At 37.1% G+C, this 23,181-nt stretch overlaps 1 protein-coding gene across 1 annotated transcript; it reads right to left on the reverse strand.

Annotated features, from left to right (window-relative positions):
- Positions 1 to 15,613: 15,613 nt before the first annotated feature.
- LOC306651846 (signal peptidase complex subunit 3-like) lies at positions 15,614 to 20,428 on the reverse strand. Its single transcript, XM_079124727.1, has 2 exons — positions 19,632 to 20,428; positions 15,614 to 17,987 (listed from the first exon to the last, which is right to left on the reverse strand). The coding sequence occupies exon 1, from the start codon at positions 20,309 to 20,311 to the stop codon at positions 19,769 to 19,771; it is 543 nt and encodes a 180-aa protein (XP_078980853.1). The 5' UTR covers positions 20,312 to 20,428; the 3' UTR covers positions 15,614 to 17,987; positions 19,632 to 19,768.
- Positions 20,429 to 23,181: the final 2,753 nt, after the last annotated feature.

Below are 23,181 nucleotides of genomic sequence, written 5' to 3' on the forward strand. Positions count from 1 at the left end.
TGGTGGCAATATCTGAAGAAACAGAAGTATCTGCCACCTTTTAATCAAGCTTTCTGTAGTCACAAAATCTAGGGAGAGATAGTACAACATTCAGTTTTGTTCATCACTATACACAAACCTCCAATTACAACAAAAAGGGGGCTCTAAAGCTTCATATTGTTCCACTAAGAGTTTCTGTTGAAACTGTATGTTATCAACCACCACGTTTTAAATGGCTAATGCCTATCTTAAATCCCTGAAAGGTTTGAGTGGCTATAAAATTTAATATTTTCTCTCAATCTATGAATTCGTTTCAAATTCCATACTGTCAGTAAAACACTACTACCACCAGGAACTCCACTGAAATCTTTCCTGGGTAGAACCTAGCTTTTCTCCATCTATTTTGAAGGTTGGTGCTAATTTCCAATTATTACCAAATATATATTTTTAAAAAACTCATCCAAGTTATGTCTGAAAAACATAGAGCCTGGGTTTTTGGCACATGCCTGTAATTCCAGGAGCTCAGGAAGCTGAGGCAGGAGGATCACAAATTCAAGATGAGCCTGCTAAACTTAGTGAGACCCTATCTCAAAATAAAAATCAAAAGAGATTGGGATGTACCTCAGTGATAGAGCCTTCCTTAGTTCCATCTCCAGTACATCAAAAATAAATGAAAACTGAAACAATAATAAATAATGTATATTGTTGTTCCAGGCATTTCACTCTCAAGATCTGGAGATTACCTATGTGGGTATAAGACATTTCTTGTATGATGACACTGAATTAAAATCAGTTTAGTCCCTTTTAAATAAATTTGGTTGTTTATACACATTTATATTATCCTACAAAGTGACCACAAAAGAATATATGAAAATCTATAGGTGTGCAAATCTAAATGGTCTCTGTGTGATATTACAGTCCACAAGTACTGATGATTTTTCAAAGTAAAAGCAAACAATCAATGCATTCCTTTGTCTACTGGAATGGTAAAGAAGGATGGTCTAAGGTCTGTTATAGTGAGCATATTAGATAACAAGGTATTAGGATTTGGGAGTACAAGAAACTTTGTGTTACAATTTTATTAATTACCTGTAAATCTTGAACAAATTTCAATCTCATCCTCTTCTTGAACTTGATTAGAAAACCCACAATGGAGATCATCATTTTACTCTGTGGGATTTGTTAGCTAGTTAAAGAGGGATTGATGGCAGATACAGAGGTTCTGGTATCCACCAGGATTGTACAAGACACCTGCTTTATCTCAACTTTTGTTTTCCCATGTTTATTTAAAGGTGTTATGGAGAACAAATTACCAGAGAATTTTGCAGAGCCTCAATAATGTTGGTTATTATCATGAGTTAAAAATTCTGCGGGCTCCCCTTAGTAGAAAAACAGTCCAATCTAAAGAGAAGAGGTCGTACTGGTGATGTAGATCAGTGATAGAGTGATTGCCTAGCATGTGTGAGGCCCTGGGTTCAATTACAGGCAATGAAAAAAAATTAAGGGAGAAGCTTATTGGTCCATTGATATAAAAGTGGGAAATCTCTTTTCCAGTGTTTTGGCTGATTGCAATGAAGGCAGACATCTCAGAGTAAAGAATTTTTTGTTCTAGGATCTCTTGTTTGTGGTTTAAAATAAGGATGAGAAGGCCTCTTCTGTCTTGGCCACTATAACTGTTGTAACTGGAGAGACATACTTACATATATCAATCTTTTATTTTTCATATTCAGGACTTAGCCCTACAAATTTTCTTGGAATCTTCTCTTATGTGTGAAATAAATAGATATAGATATGGACATTTATGTATTTTTGTACCACACATAACTCTCTGGCATGTTGGCACATGCCTGTAATCCCAGCAACCTGAGAGATTGATGCAGGGGGATCCTAACCACTCTGACAAAAATTAAAAAGAAAAAGAAAATGAAAATACAAACTGGAATAGCTCTGTAAATTCTCATCCAAGTTTATGTTTTTTAATTAGGTGAGTAAACTCAAGACCAGGATGAAGTCAATTTATATGGAGAACAAGTTTACAACAGTTTGAGTCCTTGCAGAAAATACTCCCTGTTGTATTCAAGGTCAGAATATTTTACAAATAGTTGTAAATAGGCTTTGTAATATGAAGTTGGTCCATCATTTTCTTTTCCATTATTCTTTGTGTGTGTGTGTGTGTGTGTATCTTCATGAATGTATAATGGTCACTAGTGTAATCCCTGTGGCTTGGGAAGCTGTGGCAGGAGGATCCCAACTTCAAAGACAGCCTCAGATATTTAGTGAGACCCTAAAAAACTTAGTAAGACACTGCCTCAAAATAAAAAAAAAAATTTAAAAAGGACTGGCAACATTACTCAGTGATGACGTGACCCTGGGTTCAAGTCCTGGTCCAAAAAATAAAAAAGAATGTATAATTGACAGATTACTATTTTATAGAAAAATCTTAGGAATTGAATTTAAAAGCTTGTCAGCAAGTCTTCCAACTCCTTTTGTCCTTCTCATGAGGAGGTTTTAGAGAGATCTTTAGTATTTTCCTCAGGTTTATCTCATTGTTCTGTTGTCATACATTTTCAAGCTTTGTCAGGACCAATATAATATGAATAAATTTAGTAAAGAAAATCCTGAATTGTAAGCTCATATGATGGTTTTAAGTACCTCAGTAAAAATTTGAACCCTTTCTTTTGTGTTGGTGAAGTCTTTTACAATGCCCCTAAACTCAGTTTTAGGCTACAGAGTAAAGGTAGACCTTGATGACCAGAAGGCCTCACTTTATAAGACATAAGTCTAACCTCTCCCCTTTCATCATCTTCAAGATGAAGGAGTAATTGAGCAAAAATTTTAGTGGTTAGAGTATTGAGGTAAAGGTATATTAAACAGAAGGAACAGAGTTAATCTAGTTAAGGTATAGTTCTTTTTCCTAATGTCCTCAGTTTGTTATTTAAGCTTTTCATTTAAGGAATATTTTAGGGAGGCAATTTTGTATTAATTCAGTCTTTTAAAGACTCCCTGCTTATCAATTGAAAATTGCATTTGAATCCTTTCTTTACTAATGTACTTTACAAGTAAGCAATTTTATGTCAATTAAAACTTCCCTTTGTGGTTGTATTAAATCTAAGTTGTCTCTAGTAAGATTAGCCCATTTCTCTATAAATACACACATTCTGGGCCTTTGATTCCTATACATGAAATTAGCTGGAGTCCTAGGAAGTAAATCCCAAACTCCTTGGGTTGATATAAACCCATTATCAATAAGGTACCTACCTGAGGGCTTTAACTGAATCTAACCCAGTTAAGAATCAGATCTAATCTGATCATATACCCAGTTCAGCCTAAAATTTCTCAAAAAAATTTGGAGTACCCAGAACCCAAATTATTAGAGCTCAGAATCTGAGAAAACTCACTCATGACCTCTAATTGCAAATAGGAGAGCAGTGAGCACAACAGGTTTTGCAGGCACCTTGCCTGTTCCTAGGGGCCATTGTAATCTTATTCTGATGCTTTACTTCTGACACCAAGTCTGTTATAAGAAAAACTTCATACAAATAAAATTTAATAGAGTTTAATTGAGTAAAGAATGAATAAAGAATCATGAATCAGGCAGCCTCTAGAAACAGGACAATTTTTGTAAGTTGCTGGGGTTTCCACATAGAAAAGGGGAAGTGGCATGTAACAATGGAAGTGAGAGACAAACATAGGTCAATTGATTATAACATGGCATTTGCCTTATTTTAACCTGGTTTGACTGAAGAGTGACCACTGTGATTGGTCACAACTCATCTTTGTTACAAAGCCAAATTTCCAAATGAAGTTTTCAGTTTGCTTATGTACTGAGTTTAGTTGTGGTGTGTGAGTACAAAGGCTGTGTTAGACCAAATTTAGTTTGAATATGCATTCACATTTTACAAAAATAACATATACTGTGTATCACGATGATTAATTAAATGTTGGTGTATTATGTGAAGGGAAAAATATGGAGAATAGATACCAACAGATTGATAGATTATTGCATTATGGAGTAGGGAAAAGAGGGACTGAAAAAGAAGCAGAATAGTTTTAATTTCTAATATAAATTTCAATTTTGTTGATGCATTTTTAAAACAAGAAGAATTACTTGATAGTATGATAGAATAACTGAGAAAATTTTGTAAATGAAGAAAATGTATGAGTCACAATAATGTGCAAACACATTTATTGATTAAGGATAAAGTTCGTATGCTGTTGTGTGAAAATAGCACATCTTTTGAAAGTTCATTTAATGATTCAGTGTAGGCATTGGGAGGAGACTGAGGGTTTTATTTATTTATTTATTTATTTGGTACCAGGGATTGAACCCAGAACCACTTAACCACTGAGCCACATCCTCAGCCCTTTTTAATATTTTATTTAGAGGCAGGGTCTCACTGAGTTGCTTAGAGTCTTGCTAAGTTGTTGAGACTGGCTTTGAACTTGAAATCCTCCTGCCTTAGCCTCTGCAGCTGCTGAGATTATAGGCATGCTCCGCTGTGCCCAGCAGATTCTTTTGTTTTATAAAGCTGCATTTCCCTGGCATTTTAAGTATGGAATTTTTCTTGTTTAAAATGTCAAAAACAGAATAATTGTGAACTGATTGCAAATATGATACCCATGTAGTAAGTGTTTCAGAAATATGCTCGCAGTATGTGTATAAAAGAAGAAAACAAACAAAAAAAAATGATGTATTTGTATGTGTCATTGTCCCTGTGTTTCTATGTCTCAACCTTCTTCACAGCAATTAGTCACACATCAAGTCCAGGTACTTTCTATTTAATTCACACAGGGGTTAGACTTCCAATCCAAGGGTTCACATATAAATAGCAGGATCACTACCAAAGTGTGGAAATTTCCAAAAAGCTTTGGCCTATACAATAAATTTCATGTATTTCTCTCTTTCACAAGTCCCTTACCTCTTGCCAGGCTTCTTAGTTGAGACTTTTACTACTACAGTTCTGAATAATCACCAGATGGTATCACTCCCCCTTGTCTATAGGTTCTTTTTCTGAAATTGGAAAGGCATAATTTTTATAAACAAAGTCTTTCCTCAAAGTAGACAATAAAGCCATAAGTACACTATAAATTCAAATATCTTTAAAAATTTTGTGTATAAGAACAACAAAAGGACTATACAAATTTTTGTTTCCTGTTACTCCTATATCTACAAATTCATATTAATACAAAAATCTGAAAAGAAATATACACTGCTATTTCCTGCTCACTCCTACATCTACATGTAATGAATTTATGAAATCAGATAGGTGGTTTACTGTGTGCTGGGCACTGTGAGTCCAATTCTGTACGTGCCTCCCACATATTTCCCGCTATCTCTAGATCTGCACAACTGGAAATGTCCTCAGGGAGAAACATGGATATTGCAGTCCACACCATGGTATGTGACCTCAAACTGACTCCACTCCAAGCTAGTTTAGTCCAACAGTCACCCTAAGTCCTGGAAAATCATAATCTAAACAGGAAATGATGTGACCTAGTAGACAGAGGTTGTACTGTGGGAAACAGAGGCACCCAGAGCTAACAGTCTACTTTCTCCTGACAGAATCTCACTCACATAAAGTGAAGGATGTATTAACCCTTGTGTGGATTTAGTCTTGGTTCTTGTCATGGGCAGAGAAACACAGGTTTTCCTTTTTCCTTTAGCCCCTTACTAGGTCAGAGTGGTGAATCTCTGATCTTGCTTTGTTTCTATCTTGTCCTTCTTTTTTCTTTTTATACTGGGGATTGATCTAAGGGGGCTTTACCACTGAATCATATCCCCAGGTCTTTTTTTTTTTTTTTTTTTTTTCAGTTTGAACATTTTTATTTTTTATTTTTTTTTTTTTTTATTGTAAACAAATGGGATACATGTTGTTTCTCTGTTTGTACATGGCGTAAAGGCATACCATTTGTGTAATCATAAATTTACATAGAGCAATGTTGTTTGATTCATTCTGTTATTTTTTTCCCTTCCCCCCACCCCTCCCACCCCTCTTTACCCTCTATACAGTAGTTCCTTCCTCTATACTTGCCCCCCTCCCTAACCCTAACTCTAACCCTTCCCTCCCCCCCATTATATGTCAACCTCCACTTATTAGCGATATCATTCGTCCTTTGGCTTTTTGAGATTGGCTTATCTCACTTAGCATGATATTCTCCAATTTCATCCATTTGCCTGCAAATGTCATAATTTTATCATTCTTTATGGCTGAGTAATATTCCATAGTATATATATACCACAGTTTCTTTATCCACTCATCAATTGAAGGGCATCTAGGTTGGTTCCACAGTCTGGCTATTGTGAATTGAGCAGCTATGAACATTGATGTGGCTGTATTTCTGTAGTATGCAGATTTTAAGTCCTTTGGGTATAGGCCAAGGAGTGGGATAGCTGGGTCAAATGGTGGTTCCATTCCAAGTTTTCTAAGGAATCTCCACACTGCTTTCCATAGCGGCTGCACTAATTTGCAGCCCCACCAGCAGTGTATGAGTGTACCTTTCTCCCCACATCCTCGCCAACACCTGTTGTTGCTCGTATTCTTGATAATCGCCATTCTAATTGGGGTGAGATGGAACCTTAGGGTGGTTTTGATTTGCATTTCTCTTATTACTAGAGATGTTGAACATTTTTCCATATGTTTGTTGATTGCTTGTAGATCTTCTTCTGTGAAGTGTCTATTCATTTCCTTAGCCCATTTGTTGACTGGACTGTTTGAATTCTTGGAGTAGAGTTTTTTGAGTTCTTTATAGATTCTGGAGATTAGTGCTCTATCTGAAGTATGATTGGCAAAGATATTCTCCCACTCTGTAGGCTCTTTCTTCGCATTGCTGATAGTTTCCTTTGCTGAGAGAAAGCTTTTTAGTTTGAATCTATCCCAGTGGTTGATTCTAGCTTTTATTTCTTGTGCTATGGGAGTCCTGTTAAGGAAGTCTGGTCCTAGACCAACAAGGTGAAGATTTGGACCTACTTTTTCTTCTATAATCTGCAGGGTCTCTGGTCTGATTCCGAGGTCCTTAATCCATTTTGAGTTTAGTTTCGTGCATGGTGAGAGATATGGGTTTAGTTTCATTCTGTTGCATATGGATTTCCAATTCTCCCAGCACCATTTGTTGAAGAGGCTATCTTTTCTCCATTGCATATTTTTGGCCCCTTTGTCTAGTATGAGAAAATTGTATTTATTTGGGTTTGTGTCCGTGTCCTCTATTCTGTACCATTGATCTACCTTTCTATTTTGGTACCAATACCATGCCGTTTTTGTTACTATTGCTTTGTAGTAGAGTTGAAGATCTGGTATTGCAATACCCCCTGTTTCACTCTTCCTGCTAAGGATTGCTTTAGCTATTCTGGGTTTCTTATTCTTCCAGATCAATTTCATAATTGCCTGCTCTATTTCTGTAAGGTACGTCATTGGGATTTTAATTGGAATTGCATTGAATTTGTATAGCACTTTAGGTAGTATGGCCATTTTGACAATATTAATTCTTCCTATCCAAGAACATGGAAGATCTTTCCATCTTCTAAGGTGTTCTTTAATTTCTTTCTTTAGTGTTGTATAGTTCTCATTGTAGAGGTCTTTCACCTCTTTTGTGAGATTGATTCCCAAGTATTTTATTTTTTTCGAGGCTATTGTGAATGGGGTAGTTTTCCTAATTTCTCTTTCTGAAGATTCATCACTTATGTATAAAAATGCGTTGGATTTATGGGCATTGATCTTGTAACCTGCTACTTTACTGAAATCACTTATGAGTTCTAAGAGTTTTCTGGTGGAATTTCCAGGTTCCTCTAAATATATAATCATGTCATCAGCGAACAGGGATAGTTTGAGTTCTTCTTTTCCAATTCGTATCCCTTTAATTTCTTTGGTTTGTCTAATTGCTCTGGCCAGAGTCTCAAGAACGATGTTGAATAGAAGTGGTGAAAGAGGGCATCCCTGCCTTGTTCCAGTTTTTAGGGGGAATGCTTTCAGCTTTTCACCATTTAGAATGATATTAGCCATGGGCTTAGCATAAATGGCCTTTACAATATTAAGGAATGTTCCCACTATCCCTATTTGTTCTAGTGTTTTGAGCATGAAGGGGTGCTGTATTTTATCAAATGCTTTTTCTGCGTCTATTGAAATAATCATGTGATTCTTGACTTTAAGTCTATTAATATGGTGAATTACGTTTATTGATTTCCTGATGTTGAACCAACCTTGCATCCCTGGGATGAAACCCACTTGATCATGGTGCACTATCTTTTTAATATGTTTTTGTATGCGATTTGCTAAAATTTTGTTGAGAATTTTTGCGTCGATGTTCATTAAGGATATTGGTCTGAAATTTTCTTTCCTTGATGAGTCTCTGTCTGGTTTAGGTATCAGTGTGATATTGGCTTCATAGAATGAGTTTGGGAGGGTTCCCTCCTCTTCTATTTTATGGAATACTTTGAGAAGTATTGGAATGAGCTCTTCTTTAAAGGTTTTGTAGAACTCGGCTGAGAACCCATCTGGTCCCGGACTTTTCTTTGTTGGTAGGCTTTTGATGACTTCTTCTATTTCAGTACTTGAAATTGGTCTATTTAAATTGTTTATGTCCTCCTCATTCAGTTTAGGCAATTCATATGTCTCTAGAAACCTGTTGATGTCTTCGAAATTTTATATTTTGTTGGAGTATAGATTTTCAAAATAGCTTCTAATTATGTTTTGTATTTCCATCCTGTCTGTAGTGATATTTCCTTGTTCATTCCGAATTTTAGTGATTTGGGTTTTCTCTCGTCTTCTCTTTGTTAGTGTGGCTAAAGGTTTATCAATTTTGTTTATTTTTTCGAAGAACCAACTATTTATTTTGTCAATTTTTTGTATTGTTTCTTTTGTTTCAATTTCATTGATTTCAGCTCTGAGTTTAACAATTTCCTGTCTTCTACTACTTTTGGTGCTGTTCTGTTCTTCTTTTTCTAAGGCTTTGAGCTGTAGTGTTAGGTTGTTTATTTGTTGAGTTTTACTTCTTTTATTAAATGCGCTCCATGAAATAAATTTCCCTCTAAGTACTGCTTTCATAGTGTCCCAGAGGTTTTGATATGATGTTTCTTTGTTCTCATTTACCTCTAAGAATTTTTTAATTTCCTTCTTAATATCTTCTGTTATCCATTCATCATATAATAGCATATTGTTTAACCTCCAGATGTTGGAATAGTTTCTGTGTTTTACTCTTTCATTTATTTCTAACTTCAATCCATTATGATCTGATAGAATACATGCTAGTGTCTCTATCTTCTTGTATTTGCTAACATTAGCTTTGTGGCATAATATATGGTCTATTTTAGAGAAGGATCCATGTGCTGCTGAGAAGAAAGTGTATTCACTCTTGGTTGGATGGAATATTCTATAAATGTCCGTTAAGTCTAAATTATTGATTGTGTTGTTGAGATCTATGGTTTCTTTGCTCAATTTTTGTCTGGAAGATCTGTCCAGTGGTGAGAGCGGCGTGTTAAAATCACCTAGTATTATTGTGTTGTGGTCTATTTGGTTTCTGAAATTGAGAAGGATTTGTTTGACATACATAGATGAGCCACTGTTTGGGGCATAGATGTTTATGATTGTTATATCTTGCTGATTTATGCTTCCCTTAAGCAGTATGAAATAACCTTCTTTATCCCTTCTGACTAACTTTGGCTTGAAGTCCACATTATCGGAAATGAGGATGGATACTCCAGCTTTTTTGCTGAGTCCATGTGCATGGTATGTTTTTCCCCATCCTTTTACCTTTAATCTATGGGTATCTTTTTCTATGAGGTGAGTCTCTTGCAGGCAACATATTGTTGGATCTTTCTTTTTAATCCAGTCTGCCAGTCTATGTCTTTTGATTGATGAATTCAGGCCATTAACGTTCAGGGTTATTATAGAGAAATGATTTGGTTTCCCGGTCATTTGGTTCATTTTTAAAATTTTGTTTATTTATTTGTTTGACACAACTTGTTTCCTCCTTTATTTGACAATTCCTTTAGGATAATTCCTCCCTTTGCTGATTTGCTTCTTTGTTTTTCATCTCTTCCTCATGGAATATTTTGTTGAGAATGTTCTGTAATGCTGGCTTTCTTTTTGTAAATTCTTTTAGCTTTGTTTATCATGGAAGGATTTTATTTCATCGTCAAATTTGAAGGTAAGTTTTGCTGGGTATAAGATTCTTGGTTGGCATCCATTTTCTTTCAGGGCTTGAAAAATGTTGTTCCAGGACCTTCTAGCTTTTAGGGTCTGGATTGAAAAATCTGCTGATATGCGTATTGGTTTCCCCCTGAATGTAATTTGGTTCTTTTCTCTCACAGCCTTTAAAATTCTGTCTTTATTTTGTATGTTAGGTATTTTCATTATAATGTGCCTTGGTGTGGGTCTGTTGTAATTTTGTGTATTTGGAGTCCTGTAAGCCTCTTGAACTTGATTTTCCATTTCATTCTTCAGATTTGGGAAATTTTCTGATATTATTTCATTGAATAGGTTGTTCATTCCTTTGGCTTGTTTCTCTAGGCCTTCCTCAATCCCAATAATTCTTAAATTTGGCCTTTTCATGATATCCCATAGTTCTTGTAGATTCTGTTCATGATTTCTTACCATCTTCTCTGTTTGTTCAGCTTTGTTTTCAAGGTTAAATATTTTGTCTTCAATGTCTGAGGTTCTGTCTTCCAGGTGTTCTATCCTATTGGATATGCTTTCTATGGAGTTCTTAATTTGGTTTATTGTTTCCTTCATGTCAAGGATTTCTGTTTGGTTTTTTTTCAATATCTCTAACTCTTTATTGAAATGATCTTTTGCTTCCTGTATTTGCTCTTTTAACTGTCGATTGGTGCGATCAACCAATGCTTGCATTTGCTCTTTCATCTCATCATTCAATGCTTGCATTTGCTCTTTCATCTCCTCGTTTGCTTCTCTGATCATTTTAATTATGTACATTCTGAACTCCTTTTCTGTCATTTCTTCTGCCATGCTGTCATTGGGTTTTATTGATGTAACATCTAGATTTGTTTGCAGCATTTTCTTTCCTTGTTTTCTCATGTTGTTCAGATATCAGTGGACCGCTGAGATATTGCAGATTTCCTCTGTTGATTTACAATGACCCTGAAGATTTCTATATATATCCCCTCTTAGCCTTCAGTAGGCTGAAGTCTTGGAGGAGGTTGATAATGCGGTGCTCCACAAGGAAGCTGCCTCTCTAGGAGTGGTGGCCTTCAGGTGGGGTATATTCCCTGCTAGTGGGCAGAGGTGCCTCCACTTGTTGACCAATGGTCATCCAAAGGGGACCTAGGCTGTGGGCTGAGGCAAGGCCTGTTTGGGCCTGAGCCTCTGGTTTTACCGTCCTTGTGGGAAACCTCACCCAGCAGGGAAGACTCACCCGGTGGGGAGGTCTCGCTGGTCAGTTTCCTCCTAGAGGTTCCCCTCAATTTACATCTACTGCCTGGGCTGGGCTGCCTTCCTCTGCAAAGTTTCCAGGGGCCCGGCCCTACCTCCTGGGCCTGGGAGCCTCACCCTTCGCAGATGAATCTCCTTAGGCTGCCCCTCCTCAGAGAATTTGCCCATAGGCCTGGAACCTTCGCTCCGCCCTAAGCCTGTCTCTGTGCGGCTCTTCCACCCAGAAGCCTCCTAGATCCTGGGACCCTGTTCTGCACCTAATCGCCTGGCTGCGTGGCCCCTCCTCTGAGCAGCCACCTGTGGCCCCGAACAATCGCTCTGAGTCCCAGAGACCCGCCACAGGCCTCTTCCTCCAGATAGCTGCCCAGTATGCCGGTGCGGTCACTAGGAGTCCAAGAAACTCACTTCGTGCCTCCTCCTCCCACCAACCACCCGTAGCCCGGGGCAATCAATCACTCCGAGTCGAAGTGACCCTGCCCGTTCCTCCTCCTTCTCCAGATAACCCCCCGGGTGTTCAGGAGCAGTCCCTCTGAGTGGCTCTGAATCCACGTGACCCGCTGCACGGGTCCTCTGGGCCACCGCCCGGAGCTCTGGTGTGGTCCCTCAAGACCAAGCGTCCCACCACGCTTCTCCTCCAGGCAGCCCCCCTGTGTTCAGGAGCTGTCACTTTAAGACCAAACAACTCACCACTCGCCTTCTCCTCTGAGCATCCGCCTGGAGCGCTAATGCAGTCACTGCGAGTCCAAAGGACCCGCCGCGCTCCTTCTCCTCCTTCTCCTACTCCTCCGGGCAGGCCCCGGGGTTCAGAAGTGGTCAGGGTCCAAACAGCTCGCCACGCAGCCCCTTCTCTGGCAACCGCCTGTAGTTCCCGTATAGTCACCCGAATCCAAGCGGCTGCTCCTCTTCCTCCTCGTCCTCAGGGCAGGCCCCGGGGTTCAGAAGCGTCGTTCTGATTCCAAACAGCTCGCCGCGCGGCTTCTCCTCTGGCAACCGCCTGCAGCTCTGTCGCAGTCTCTCCGAATCCAAGTGGCCACGCTCCTCTCCTCCTCCTCAGGGCAGGCCCTGGTGTCCTGAGTGCACACAGTTCTCCCCGCCTCTCCTCCCCCGGGCAGCCGCCGGAGCCCCAGTGGCTGCTCCGAGTCCCAGCGCTGTGCCGACCGGCCTCCTCTATGGCGCTCCAGCGGGGGGAGGGGCGTCTCGCCGGCAGTTCTACTTCACAAAGTTTCCTGCGTTCCGGGACCCCCGTCCCATCCGGGATGCCCCCCCAGGGGGTGAGAGTCACCCGGCTACTTTGAGTTGGTCCCAAGCGTCTCAATATCTCCTCTCTTGAATCCTGAGTTCTGGAGCAACACGTAATGCAGCCACCCTCTAGGCCGCCATCTTGAAAACCTCCCCAGGTCTTTTTATTTTTATTTTATTTTGAGACAGAGTCTCACTAAGTTGCTGCCAGCCTCACTAAGTTGCTAAGGTTAGCCTCAAATTTCTGATCCTCCTGCCTCAGCCTATTGACACGCTGGGATTAGAGGAGTGTGCCACCACACCTGGATTGTCCCACCCATTTAATCTTCTGAGGTGATAGGAATTTCTACTCCATGTAAGTTCTCCTCTCCCATTTGGGGTTATGAACCAAGATTCACAACAGATATAAAAAGTAGAAAAGCACAGGGCTAGGACCTTTGTATGTACATGTAATTCTCCTGGTTTAGTGAAATGGCTTTCACAATTTCTCACATGATATTCACCTCCCCTCACTGTTTCTCTTACATAATCTGTGGGTAAATAAAGGCATTATCATGCATTTTTGGAGCTAATGTCAAATGGTACAATCCCCATGGAGGGGATTTGATGCTATCTAATAAAAATTATATAGGTATTTACTGCCAGAACCAGCACTATCTAAAATAGATATTATATCTTAGATTCTACTAATCTATCCAAAAGAAACAATGCAAAAAGACAAAAGGCACAAATAAGTACACATCAATTTATGACAGAACAATTCACAAGAGTAAAATGCTAGGAATATGACAAATGCCCACCAATTGCAGGTTGGTTGAGTAATTTAATGTACATCTACAACCTAGAGTACTATGCAGATATAAAAATCTGGGAGAACTCTATATATACTAATATAAGTGATCTTAGGATAGATTATTATGTGAAAACAAGATACAAAAAAGTTGTGGAATTGTCTTTCAATACACTAGCCACTAGCAAAAGTGGTAATTTAAATCAGTTCTTCAGTTACACTCACTGTATTTTCACATACTCAACAGCTGAAGGCAGCTAGAGGCTACTGTGTTGGACAGTTCAGAAGCAAAACACTTTCGTTTCCTCAGAAATGTCCATATTTATGGCCTATACTATTATAATACTTGCTTACATTTTTAAAAACTGAAAAGTTTTAACAAAAATGATAAAAAACAATTACAGAAGAGCCACAAAGTATGAAAGCAGATATGTTTATTACCTTAAAATATCGTACATATTTATTGGTTCCATGAGTAGAAAACAACAAGAAACAATGGTAATCCAGCAGCAATGAGCAAATCTAGTCTTTAGATTGAAATTTCTAAAATCATATTCTAAAAAAGGAACAAGGTTTCTTTAGAGAAGTGACTGATTCCAGATCTATTGAGTTTTAACAGATAATTCTGGACCAAACTACCATGATAGACAGAATATCAAAAGACTCAGAAGCAAACTAAAGGGGTTCCCACTGGACAAAGACAGAATATTTTGAACATGAAATTATTAATGAGCGACATGAATTAAATACATTGAATATGTAAACATATGTGACACCATAATAACACTAAAAAAAGGAAGTCCTTTTTGGAGTCTTTTAGGGAAATAATTTAATGTTTTGAAAAGTGGAAATACTTCAGGACAACTGAACAGTCATCCAGCAGTTCCTCTGCATTTCATACCTTAGTATAATATAAGAGTAGAGGAGAAGTTGCTTTTATAAATGAATCACAGCTAATGAATTGAGAAGAAATCAAAATTAGCACATTATTGTTTTTATAAACTTTGATAAAGTGCAGATATAGGTATACATATGCAGAGACTGCAAAAACCTGAAAAGATATACGAACTTTTATAATGAATGTATCAGGCTCACAACACCTGAATCCAATGATCAATTTCAAGTTCAAAGGACAGACAACCAGATCCAATCAGCCTCCTGGTGTAACAGTGTAGAAATAATCAACACCTCATCTGTGGTACTCTTGCCAAAAAATCTGAATCTGAACAAGTCTCTCATTTAATAACCAATTTAAAGGATATAGGAGCCAGAGGAGCATAAACAACACAATAAGGATATCTATCATCAGCAGAATCTGGAGTGAAACATTCACATGACAAAAAACCCCACAAAGTTTCTTAAGTAAATAAATAGGAAAGGTAAAAATCAGATGGACAGATCATCTTTAGATTAAAGAAGAACCAATACTATAGAGAGAGCTAAATTAAAGAGAAGTTAAAATTGAAACAAGAAGATATCTCCATATGCCCATCAGAAAATAGAAGGAAAACAGATGGAAAATACCAAGTATCAATGAAGATGTGGAGTAGTCGGACACTCAATTCTACTAGTAAGTATACAGATTGGAACAACCCCTTCAGAAAAAGTTTGACACTATGTACTGAGCAGAATATACATATAATCTATAACACAGAAACTCCACTGGTTGATCCATGCCAAAAATAAATGAAAAAAAAGTGCCTATCTAAAATTTTGCACAAGAACATTTATGGCACTAACTCAAAAATTGAATTTTACATATATCTCTATTTTACATATATATAGTGCAATTATTCACACTATGTAATACTTGTACTATAAACCAATGAAAGTGAACAATTTACTAATAGAGCAAAATGTAAATAACATACATTCTGTTGACTGAAAAAAGCCAGACACAAAAGAATACATGCCATATGATTCCAGGAATTTTTCTTCTAACCTCCCACTTGAGTTTGGTGGAGAAGATGGAAATAAACACACACCATTGATTTTTAATTTGAAAGTATTTAGTACCCTCTCACATAATCTGCAGGTCAACCTCAGATAGCTACATCCCCTAAGTCCTTGAAAAATGATTTGCTACACATAGGAATAGAACTAATGTAATCTCTGAAAAAAACAACAACAACAATTGAATGAGTGAGACAGGAGACACATCTAGGCCACAGTGCCAGTTCTAACCCAATAGCTCTAGGTGACCTTGGGAAAATGTCATCTGCCCCACCTGTCACTGAGGGTCATACCAGCCATGATTCCCAACCAACAAAGCCTAGAGCACAGATAAATGTGATTTCCATCTGGAAAAGCATTCTGACTTCATAAAAGGAAATATAATTCACCATAGAAATCAAAATAATTACTTGAAGGCCAAGTTTTCTAATGTTACTGTGATGATTTATTACCTTTTAAAAAATAATCATTACTCTTTTGTTTCTACAGTTATTACCTTTTGGGTGATAATTTGTAAATAAATACCATGTGATACATAGCAAAGTAGCTACTGAAGGATAATCTTCACATGAAGACATATTAAATGCCATGGGCTGATATGATTCAACAAATGTTTATTTCTTCCTCCTAAGTGTACTGGTCATGAGTGCAGGCTCTGAAGACAAACTAGGGACAAATCCAAGTTCTTAAATATTGTGTGATTCTGAATACTTTTATCTCACCTTAAAGTCATTCAAAGGCCCCATCTGTAGAACCTGGATTAATCAGTAATTTCAAAGAAGAGAAAATATTCTTAAGTAATTGCTTTATGCTTTGGTTTTACAAGGATAAATCAATATATTATTATTGCAAAACCTTTTGCATAGACATTGGGATACATGGATATCTGTGACCTTGGGAGAGTGAAGGAATTACTTTTTGCCTCAGTTTTTTCTTCTGTTAAAAAAAATTAGGAAATCAAATTTTCCTAACTCATAGGTAGTTGTTTTGAGATTACTTAAGTTAGTACATTAAAGTCCTTAGACAATTACTAGGTACACAAAAAAGATTAATATTGCAACATGTGACATAAATACTGGCAAGTCAAGATTTTAATTTTATGCTATTTATTGTTAAAGTGACAGATAAATTGCATTTACTTATTTTTACAACATGATATTTTGAAGTATATATACATTTTCAAATGATTAAATCAAGTTAGTTAGCATATGCATTACCACAGTCATAATTTTTTAAAGAGCACTTAGCATCCACTTTCTTAGCATTTTTAAAGAATAGAATATAGTGTCATTGATTATAGTCACTATGCTATACAGTAGATCTCTAACTTTAATTTTGTATCCTCTTAACATCTCCTCAAACACTTCTCAAATTGCCCCAGGTTCTATTAATCATTATTTTACTCTGTATTTCTGAGATCAACTTTTTGTATTCCACATATAAGATCATGCAGAACTTTTCTTTCTGTGTCTGGCTTATTTCACTTAACATGATGTCCTCCAGTTTCATATATGTTGTTGCAAATGACAATATTTCATTCTTTATGTGGCTAGATTCTCTCCACTCCCCACCTCTCCCTCTCACATTTTCTGTGTTCATTAAACTGTTTATGGACCCTTAGATTGATTACCTTTCTTAGTGATGTGAATAGATCTGCAATAAATATGGAATTGTGGATTTTTCTTCCACACATTGGTTTCATTTCTTCTGGATATATAACCAACATTGGAATTGTTAGATCATATGGCATTTTAATTTTTTAATTTCTAATGGAAACTTCATATTGTTTTCCACCAACAGTGTGCAAAGTTTATTTTTCTCCACATCCTCATCAATACTTGTTATTTTTTGTCTTTTGATAATAGCCATTCTAACAGGAGTGATGTGATACTTCATCATGGTTTTGATTTCCATTTTCTTGATGATTAGTGATGTTGGGCATTTTTATATACCTGTTGGTCATTTGTATGTCTTCTTTGAAAAATGTCTAGTAAGGTCTTTTTCCCATTTTTATTTAGGTCATTTGCTTTCTTGCTATTGAATTATTTGAATTCCTGGTATATTTTGCATATTAACATTTATCAGAAGTACAGTTTGCAAGTTTGAAGTTCTCTTTTTACTCTCTTCATTTCTCTTTTTCTGTGCAGAAAATTTTTAATTCAGTATAATACTATTTCTCTATTTTTGCTTTTGTTGTCTATGTTTTTGATATTACATCCAGAAAAAAATTGCCCAGATCAATGTCAGGAACAATAACTCTTAGTTTTCTTCTGGTGCTTTCACAGATTCTGTTTACAATTAAGTCTTTGATCTACTTTGAGTTGATCTTTTATATGGTGTGAATTAAGATCTAATCCATTCTTCTGTGTATGGATATCCAATTTTCCCAATGCCATTTATTGAAGAGAAAATAATTTTCCATTTTATGTTCTTGGCACCCTTGTAAAAATCAGTTGGATGTAAACGTATGAATTTATTTCTTAGCTCTCTATTATATTACACTGGTCTGTGTCTCTTTATATGCCAATACCATGCTGTTTTGGTTAGTATAGCCTCGCAAGATATTTTGAACTCAATATGAATTAGTCTTTCAATCATCTTCCTGTCTGCACATTACCAAAGTGCTTTTCTGTTCAATCTTTATCCTGAAGAGATAAAACAAAGTTCATATATTTATGGGGTATGAAAGCACTATCATTTAAGTTAACTAGTCCAACTCTGTCATGTTACAGATACAGAAACAGATTTTGAAGTTTAATGAAAAAACGTAGGAGCAAAAGCCAGTCTTGTATGCATGACACAACATGTGTGACCTTCCTGTTAGTTTGCAAAACTCAAACACAAATATTTCTCTATGAACCGTACACCTGCATACACAGCTGTTAAACATAGAATTAGTGCCATATTCAGTAAGATAAATAAATGATACTTGTTAATTTAAATCATTCTTAGAAACAATATTAGTCCATTTTGTTATTGTTGATATTCTAAGTATAGTGATTGATCTTGTTTTTAAGGGCAATTTGCTTGTAGTTGGTACCTTTGAGGGTGTTTATTTCCCTACAGCAGAAAAAAATGTTAAACTATATATTCAATGAAGTATTTTATGTATTTAATCTCTAAACTATAATTGAATATATTTGGATTTTGTTGTTTTATTATAAATAAAATTAATTTATGCAGAAGAAAGACATGAGATGTTACTTCTGCATAAGTTGCTGGCAGCTTGAAAATTAGTCACTTTCATTTAATATGAGATATCTCCTTTAGTAATGATAGAAAGGATGCAGTGCACCAAAAATACAATGTAAATTATAAGTTAAATTTCATTAATCTATAATCTCAGGTGTAAGACAAAATAATAACCTTAGATAATCAGAAGATCTGATTTCCAGTTTTAACTCCATTACTTGCTATATGACCTTGAAGTAATTCAATAAACTGAGTTTCAGTTTCTTTATCTGCAAAGAGCTAATACTTGCATTTGGTAACTCCTTTAATTATTGAGAATAACATATGATAAAATATATGAGAGTGTTTTTTAAGTGAAAAATCATACAAGTATTATCATTACCATAGTAACAATTAAAATGGGGACCTACAGATAATTGCAATTACTACTTAGTAGCACTAGACATATTCAGTAAACAAACTTAAGTCAGACTTAACCATTCAAACATTTTCAACTTTCAATGGTAATAATAAACATCATATATAAACATAACACAAAATAACCCTTACAGAGAAAGCACTGAAAGACACACAGTTGGTTGACTTAAGGGACTTCAAAATGAATTGGAATGATTTACAGCCCACAAAAGGGTATTTAGTCTTTAAGTGATGAAAGTTGTTAGTCACCTACAAGACAGACAAGCACTGTGGGCAATTCCAAGACTAATGGAATAAAATTTCATCACATTTTTTTTTTTTTTGTAAACCAGGCTTCTATCTGGCAAACATGCTACATTTTCCCAGTAATCCAACATATCCTACAAGAGACTAGAAAACATCAACTTCTTAATCACATTCAATGTGCACTTGCACAAATGCTAGGCATAAAATAACAAGTTCTTATGACTCTGTAGGCACCCAAAACTTCCCTTCATACTCACTTTGATTCCTTAAAGAATAATGGAAATACAGGAACACACACACACACACACACACACACACACACACACATATTAACGTTACAAAATTTATTATGCAGTTGTCTTATTTTTACAAAATAATACCCCACTCTGGCAGCCTTTTGTTTTGTTTTGGTTGTGAAATTAATAACCCATTACCTTTTACATCAAATATGCCTTTTGATGTTTGCTGTTGTAGCAAGAAAAAAAATCTAAAGGTAAAAAGCAAAAGAAAAAAATGCAAGTAAAGACAAATGAAATACAATTCATTAAGCATAAAATGTGGCGTTTCAAATTTAATAACTCTTGGTTATTTCATATGCATCTGGAAATGGGACAGATACACGTCCCGTTCCTGTCACAAGAGGCAGAATTCCAGCATTTGGTACAACGTTCCAAGATAAGGTCAAAGTGACATTCCTGTTTCCCTTGAGACCATTTCCATCGTCAAAGAAAAAATATTTTGTCTTCATATCTTTCAATAACAGCTTGGGATTATCACCTCTCAGAACAATCTTGTCCCAAAGGACTACTTGATTCACAGCATTATTTTTTGTTGAATATTCCGCTGATAAATAAAGAAATAGCTGCTTAACATTCCAGTCGAAAGTCTTCTCTAGATCCGCACTGATATGAAATGTAATGAATCCCAGATCACTTTTTTTTCTAGGTCCAGTGAAGTCTTCTACATTTTTCAGCAGGATCCGCGAGACGTGCAAACGCACCGGGGCACTCCTGTCTTTGAATGCGGTGGTGATGAAGCAGCCCAAGGTGAGTGCCGCCATCACGCTCAGTGAGAAAGCGAACAGTGAGTTTGCCCGTGATAATACCGAGTTCATCTCGACCTTCTCCCACGACCCTGTCTCCACAAGCACACCAGGGATATGGGCTCTGGTTCCCACTGTGCACTTGCTCCTTTTGATTTCAGCCAACTGCTAGGCGGGCGTTCCCTGAGCGTGCGCCAACCACGGTTTTTTTTTTTTTTTTTTTTTTTTTTTTTTTTTTTTTTCTTTTTCTTTTTTCAAGTCACTAGTTTACCCTACAAGCACTGTTGGATAGCTTTAGAATGTCAGAGGCGCTTAGTATAACTGATGACAGAAAACAGCACCACCGCTTCTCCATGTGCCTGAACGAGCCCAGGGCTCCTCCTCCTTGATTCTACCTTATCCCCACAAGAACGCACAGCCACTGGAGGTCCCGACTGCCCTATCTCCAGACACGCCCTGTGTAGGTGCTTTCCTCGCTCTGCACATGCCACTGGTCCTACCCACCCTATTCCCTCCCCCGACCTTCAGGAATATTTTATTGATTGTTTGCACAGGCTATGTTGTACCTCTCTAGTCCATTCTCCACACAGCAGCCAAAATTGCCTTTTGGCAAGAATCAAATTATTTCACTCCCAAACTCTAACCCTTCACACTCAGAATAAAATCCAAACTCCCTTTATGGGTCAAACCTTGTGGATCCTGTTTGCCCTTTGCACCTCACCTCCCACTATTCTACATATTGTCTGCCAGGCTCCCAACATTGAGTTTTTCCTCTATTCCTTGATCAGTTGGAACATGAACAGCGCAGGGACACTGATGAAATTGCTGACTCATGCCTGGCTGCTTCTTATCCTTCCAGGAGTCAGCTCAAATGCCACTTCCTGAGAAAGAACTTCACTGACAACCCCATCTCTCATAATCCCTTTTCCCTGATTTTCTACTCCATCTATATGTTTATTATCTTCAAATCATAAATCACCATATGAGATTGTTCTGCTTAATGATTTGTTTCCCTGCTAATTGTCACTATTCCCAAATTAGAATGATAGCTCCGGAGATTCTGCCTATCTTCTTCTCTGCTCTATTTCCCTAGTGTCTAGATCATAGCCTCTTATATGAATTACTGAATAAATATTACTTAATTGAAAGAAATTCTATAAATTTGTTACACCAGAGAATACACAGATGTTTAAAGCCAAGAAGTGGGAATAACCAACAATGGAATTAGACATCAAAGGATTCAAAAATTTAGCAGAACTTTTTGCAAATCCACAGAAGTGCTTTTCAATCTGGATGAGTACTGGAAACAACTAGAGAAATTACTCAAAATATAGACATGTCCATTCAACCTTCCTGGTTTTAAATTGGCAGACACAGAGTGGACCCAAATATGTGCTATTTTAATAAGCAACCCCTAATGGACAACACTTGCAAAAATGCTGATTTCAACAGCTCACATTTGAGCAGCATTATTTTATTACCTACTATTGTAGAGTTATGGGACATCTGGTGGGTTCATTAATTTATTTACTTTAAAGTTCACTGGTACTTCCCTGGCACCACAGACCACATATTTCTTTCTCACATGGGACCATACTTATCTTCAGAATATTCCTGATGATCAGAAAGATTTTGTGTAGGGGAGGCTAGTGGAAAGGGCAACAACTTACCAAAAGTGTTCCCATGATGGGATCTTTCCAGAAATCTGTTTAGCAGACTAAATATCATCTTTGTTTTTATCAATAAGCTCCTGGTTCTGGAATACAGAGTTCACATCATTCTCTGTTGTTAAACTAGAAGGATTAGTAAAGGGAAAGAAAACATGTGGAATAAAGATGAAAACAAGATGATGGAAAGTCTGGGGGGAGGTGTTGTCTTGCCTTTTCCAACTCAGTTAACTGAAAGCTGTTCAATGATGCTTTTCCTCTTCCACAGCACTATTCCACAACTCCCTTTTGCACACAGCAGTGACCCAGAAATTTACTAATAATGGAAATGTGGACTTATCCCTGCTTCATGTTACATTCCAAGTATTGTCACTATAGTCAGGGTATTATATTGATAAAACAGGCATTGTATGGCCGGGTGCAGTGGCACACACTGTGATCCCAGTGGCTCAGGAGGCTGAGGCAGGAAGATCTCAAGTTCAAAGTCAGTCTCAGCAACTCAGCAAGGTCCTAAGCAACTTAGTGAGACTCTGTCTCTAAATAAAATATAAAAAAGGGCTCAGCGTGTAAGCCCCTACTCCCCAGGTTCAATCCCTGGTACCCAAAACAAGCAAATACCCCAAAACAAAACAAAACAAAACAAAACAAAAAAACATGTATGGACAGACCAAAAGAAGCGAAGTGTGAATGAGGAAGTAACATTTGCTTTGCTGATGGATAAAAGATGCACTACATTGTAGGTTGTTGTTTAAAAATAATGATGCTCTGAGGTAGGCGTCATTGCTTCTTTTCAACACATGGAGAGATGTCAGTCTCAGAGAGCAAAGTACACATTCAGGGAATTCTAGATAGGTGTCAAGTGGACACTAAGACCAAGTTGAAGTGGCTTCCACTGGTTGATTTCGGGACAATCTAAGCACAAGATATGTAACAGAGGAAAACTTCTGAGAAAAATGTGAATCAGAGTCAGAATTATACAATGATATTGGCACATGATAAATAAATAGGAAGTGACGGTTCTACACTCTTTTCACATGCCAACTAATAATCTTAGGAGGAACATCAGAATTAGAAAAACAGCACATGTCAGCATCAAAATAAGTAATTCAAGCAAAAATCATAAACAGATACTTGGTCTGTCCAAAATCCCACAGCAGTCACAGGGTCACCATGGTAACCATTCTGGCCAAGGAAATGTTGGGAAAAACAACAGCCACACTAATCTCACCTCTAATATTCAGCTCTACTAGGAGCTGAATAAGAATGATTCCATCA

This window comes from Sciurus vulgaris, assembly GCF_902686455.1.
Source record: "Sciurus vulgaris genome assembly, chromosome: X".
In the NCBI taxonomy this organism is placed as follows: Eukaryota; Metazoa; Chordata; class Mammalia; order Rodentia; family Sciuridae; genus Sciurus; species Sciurus vulgaris.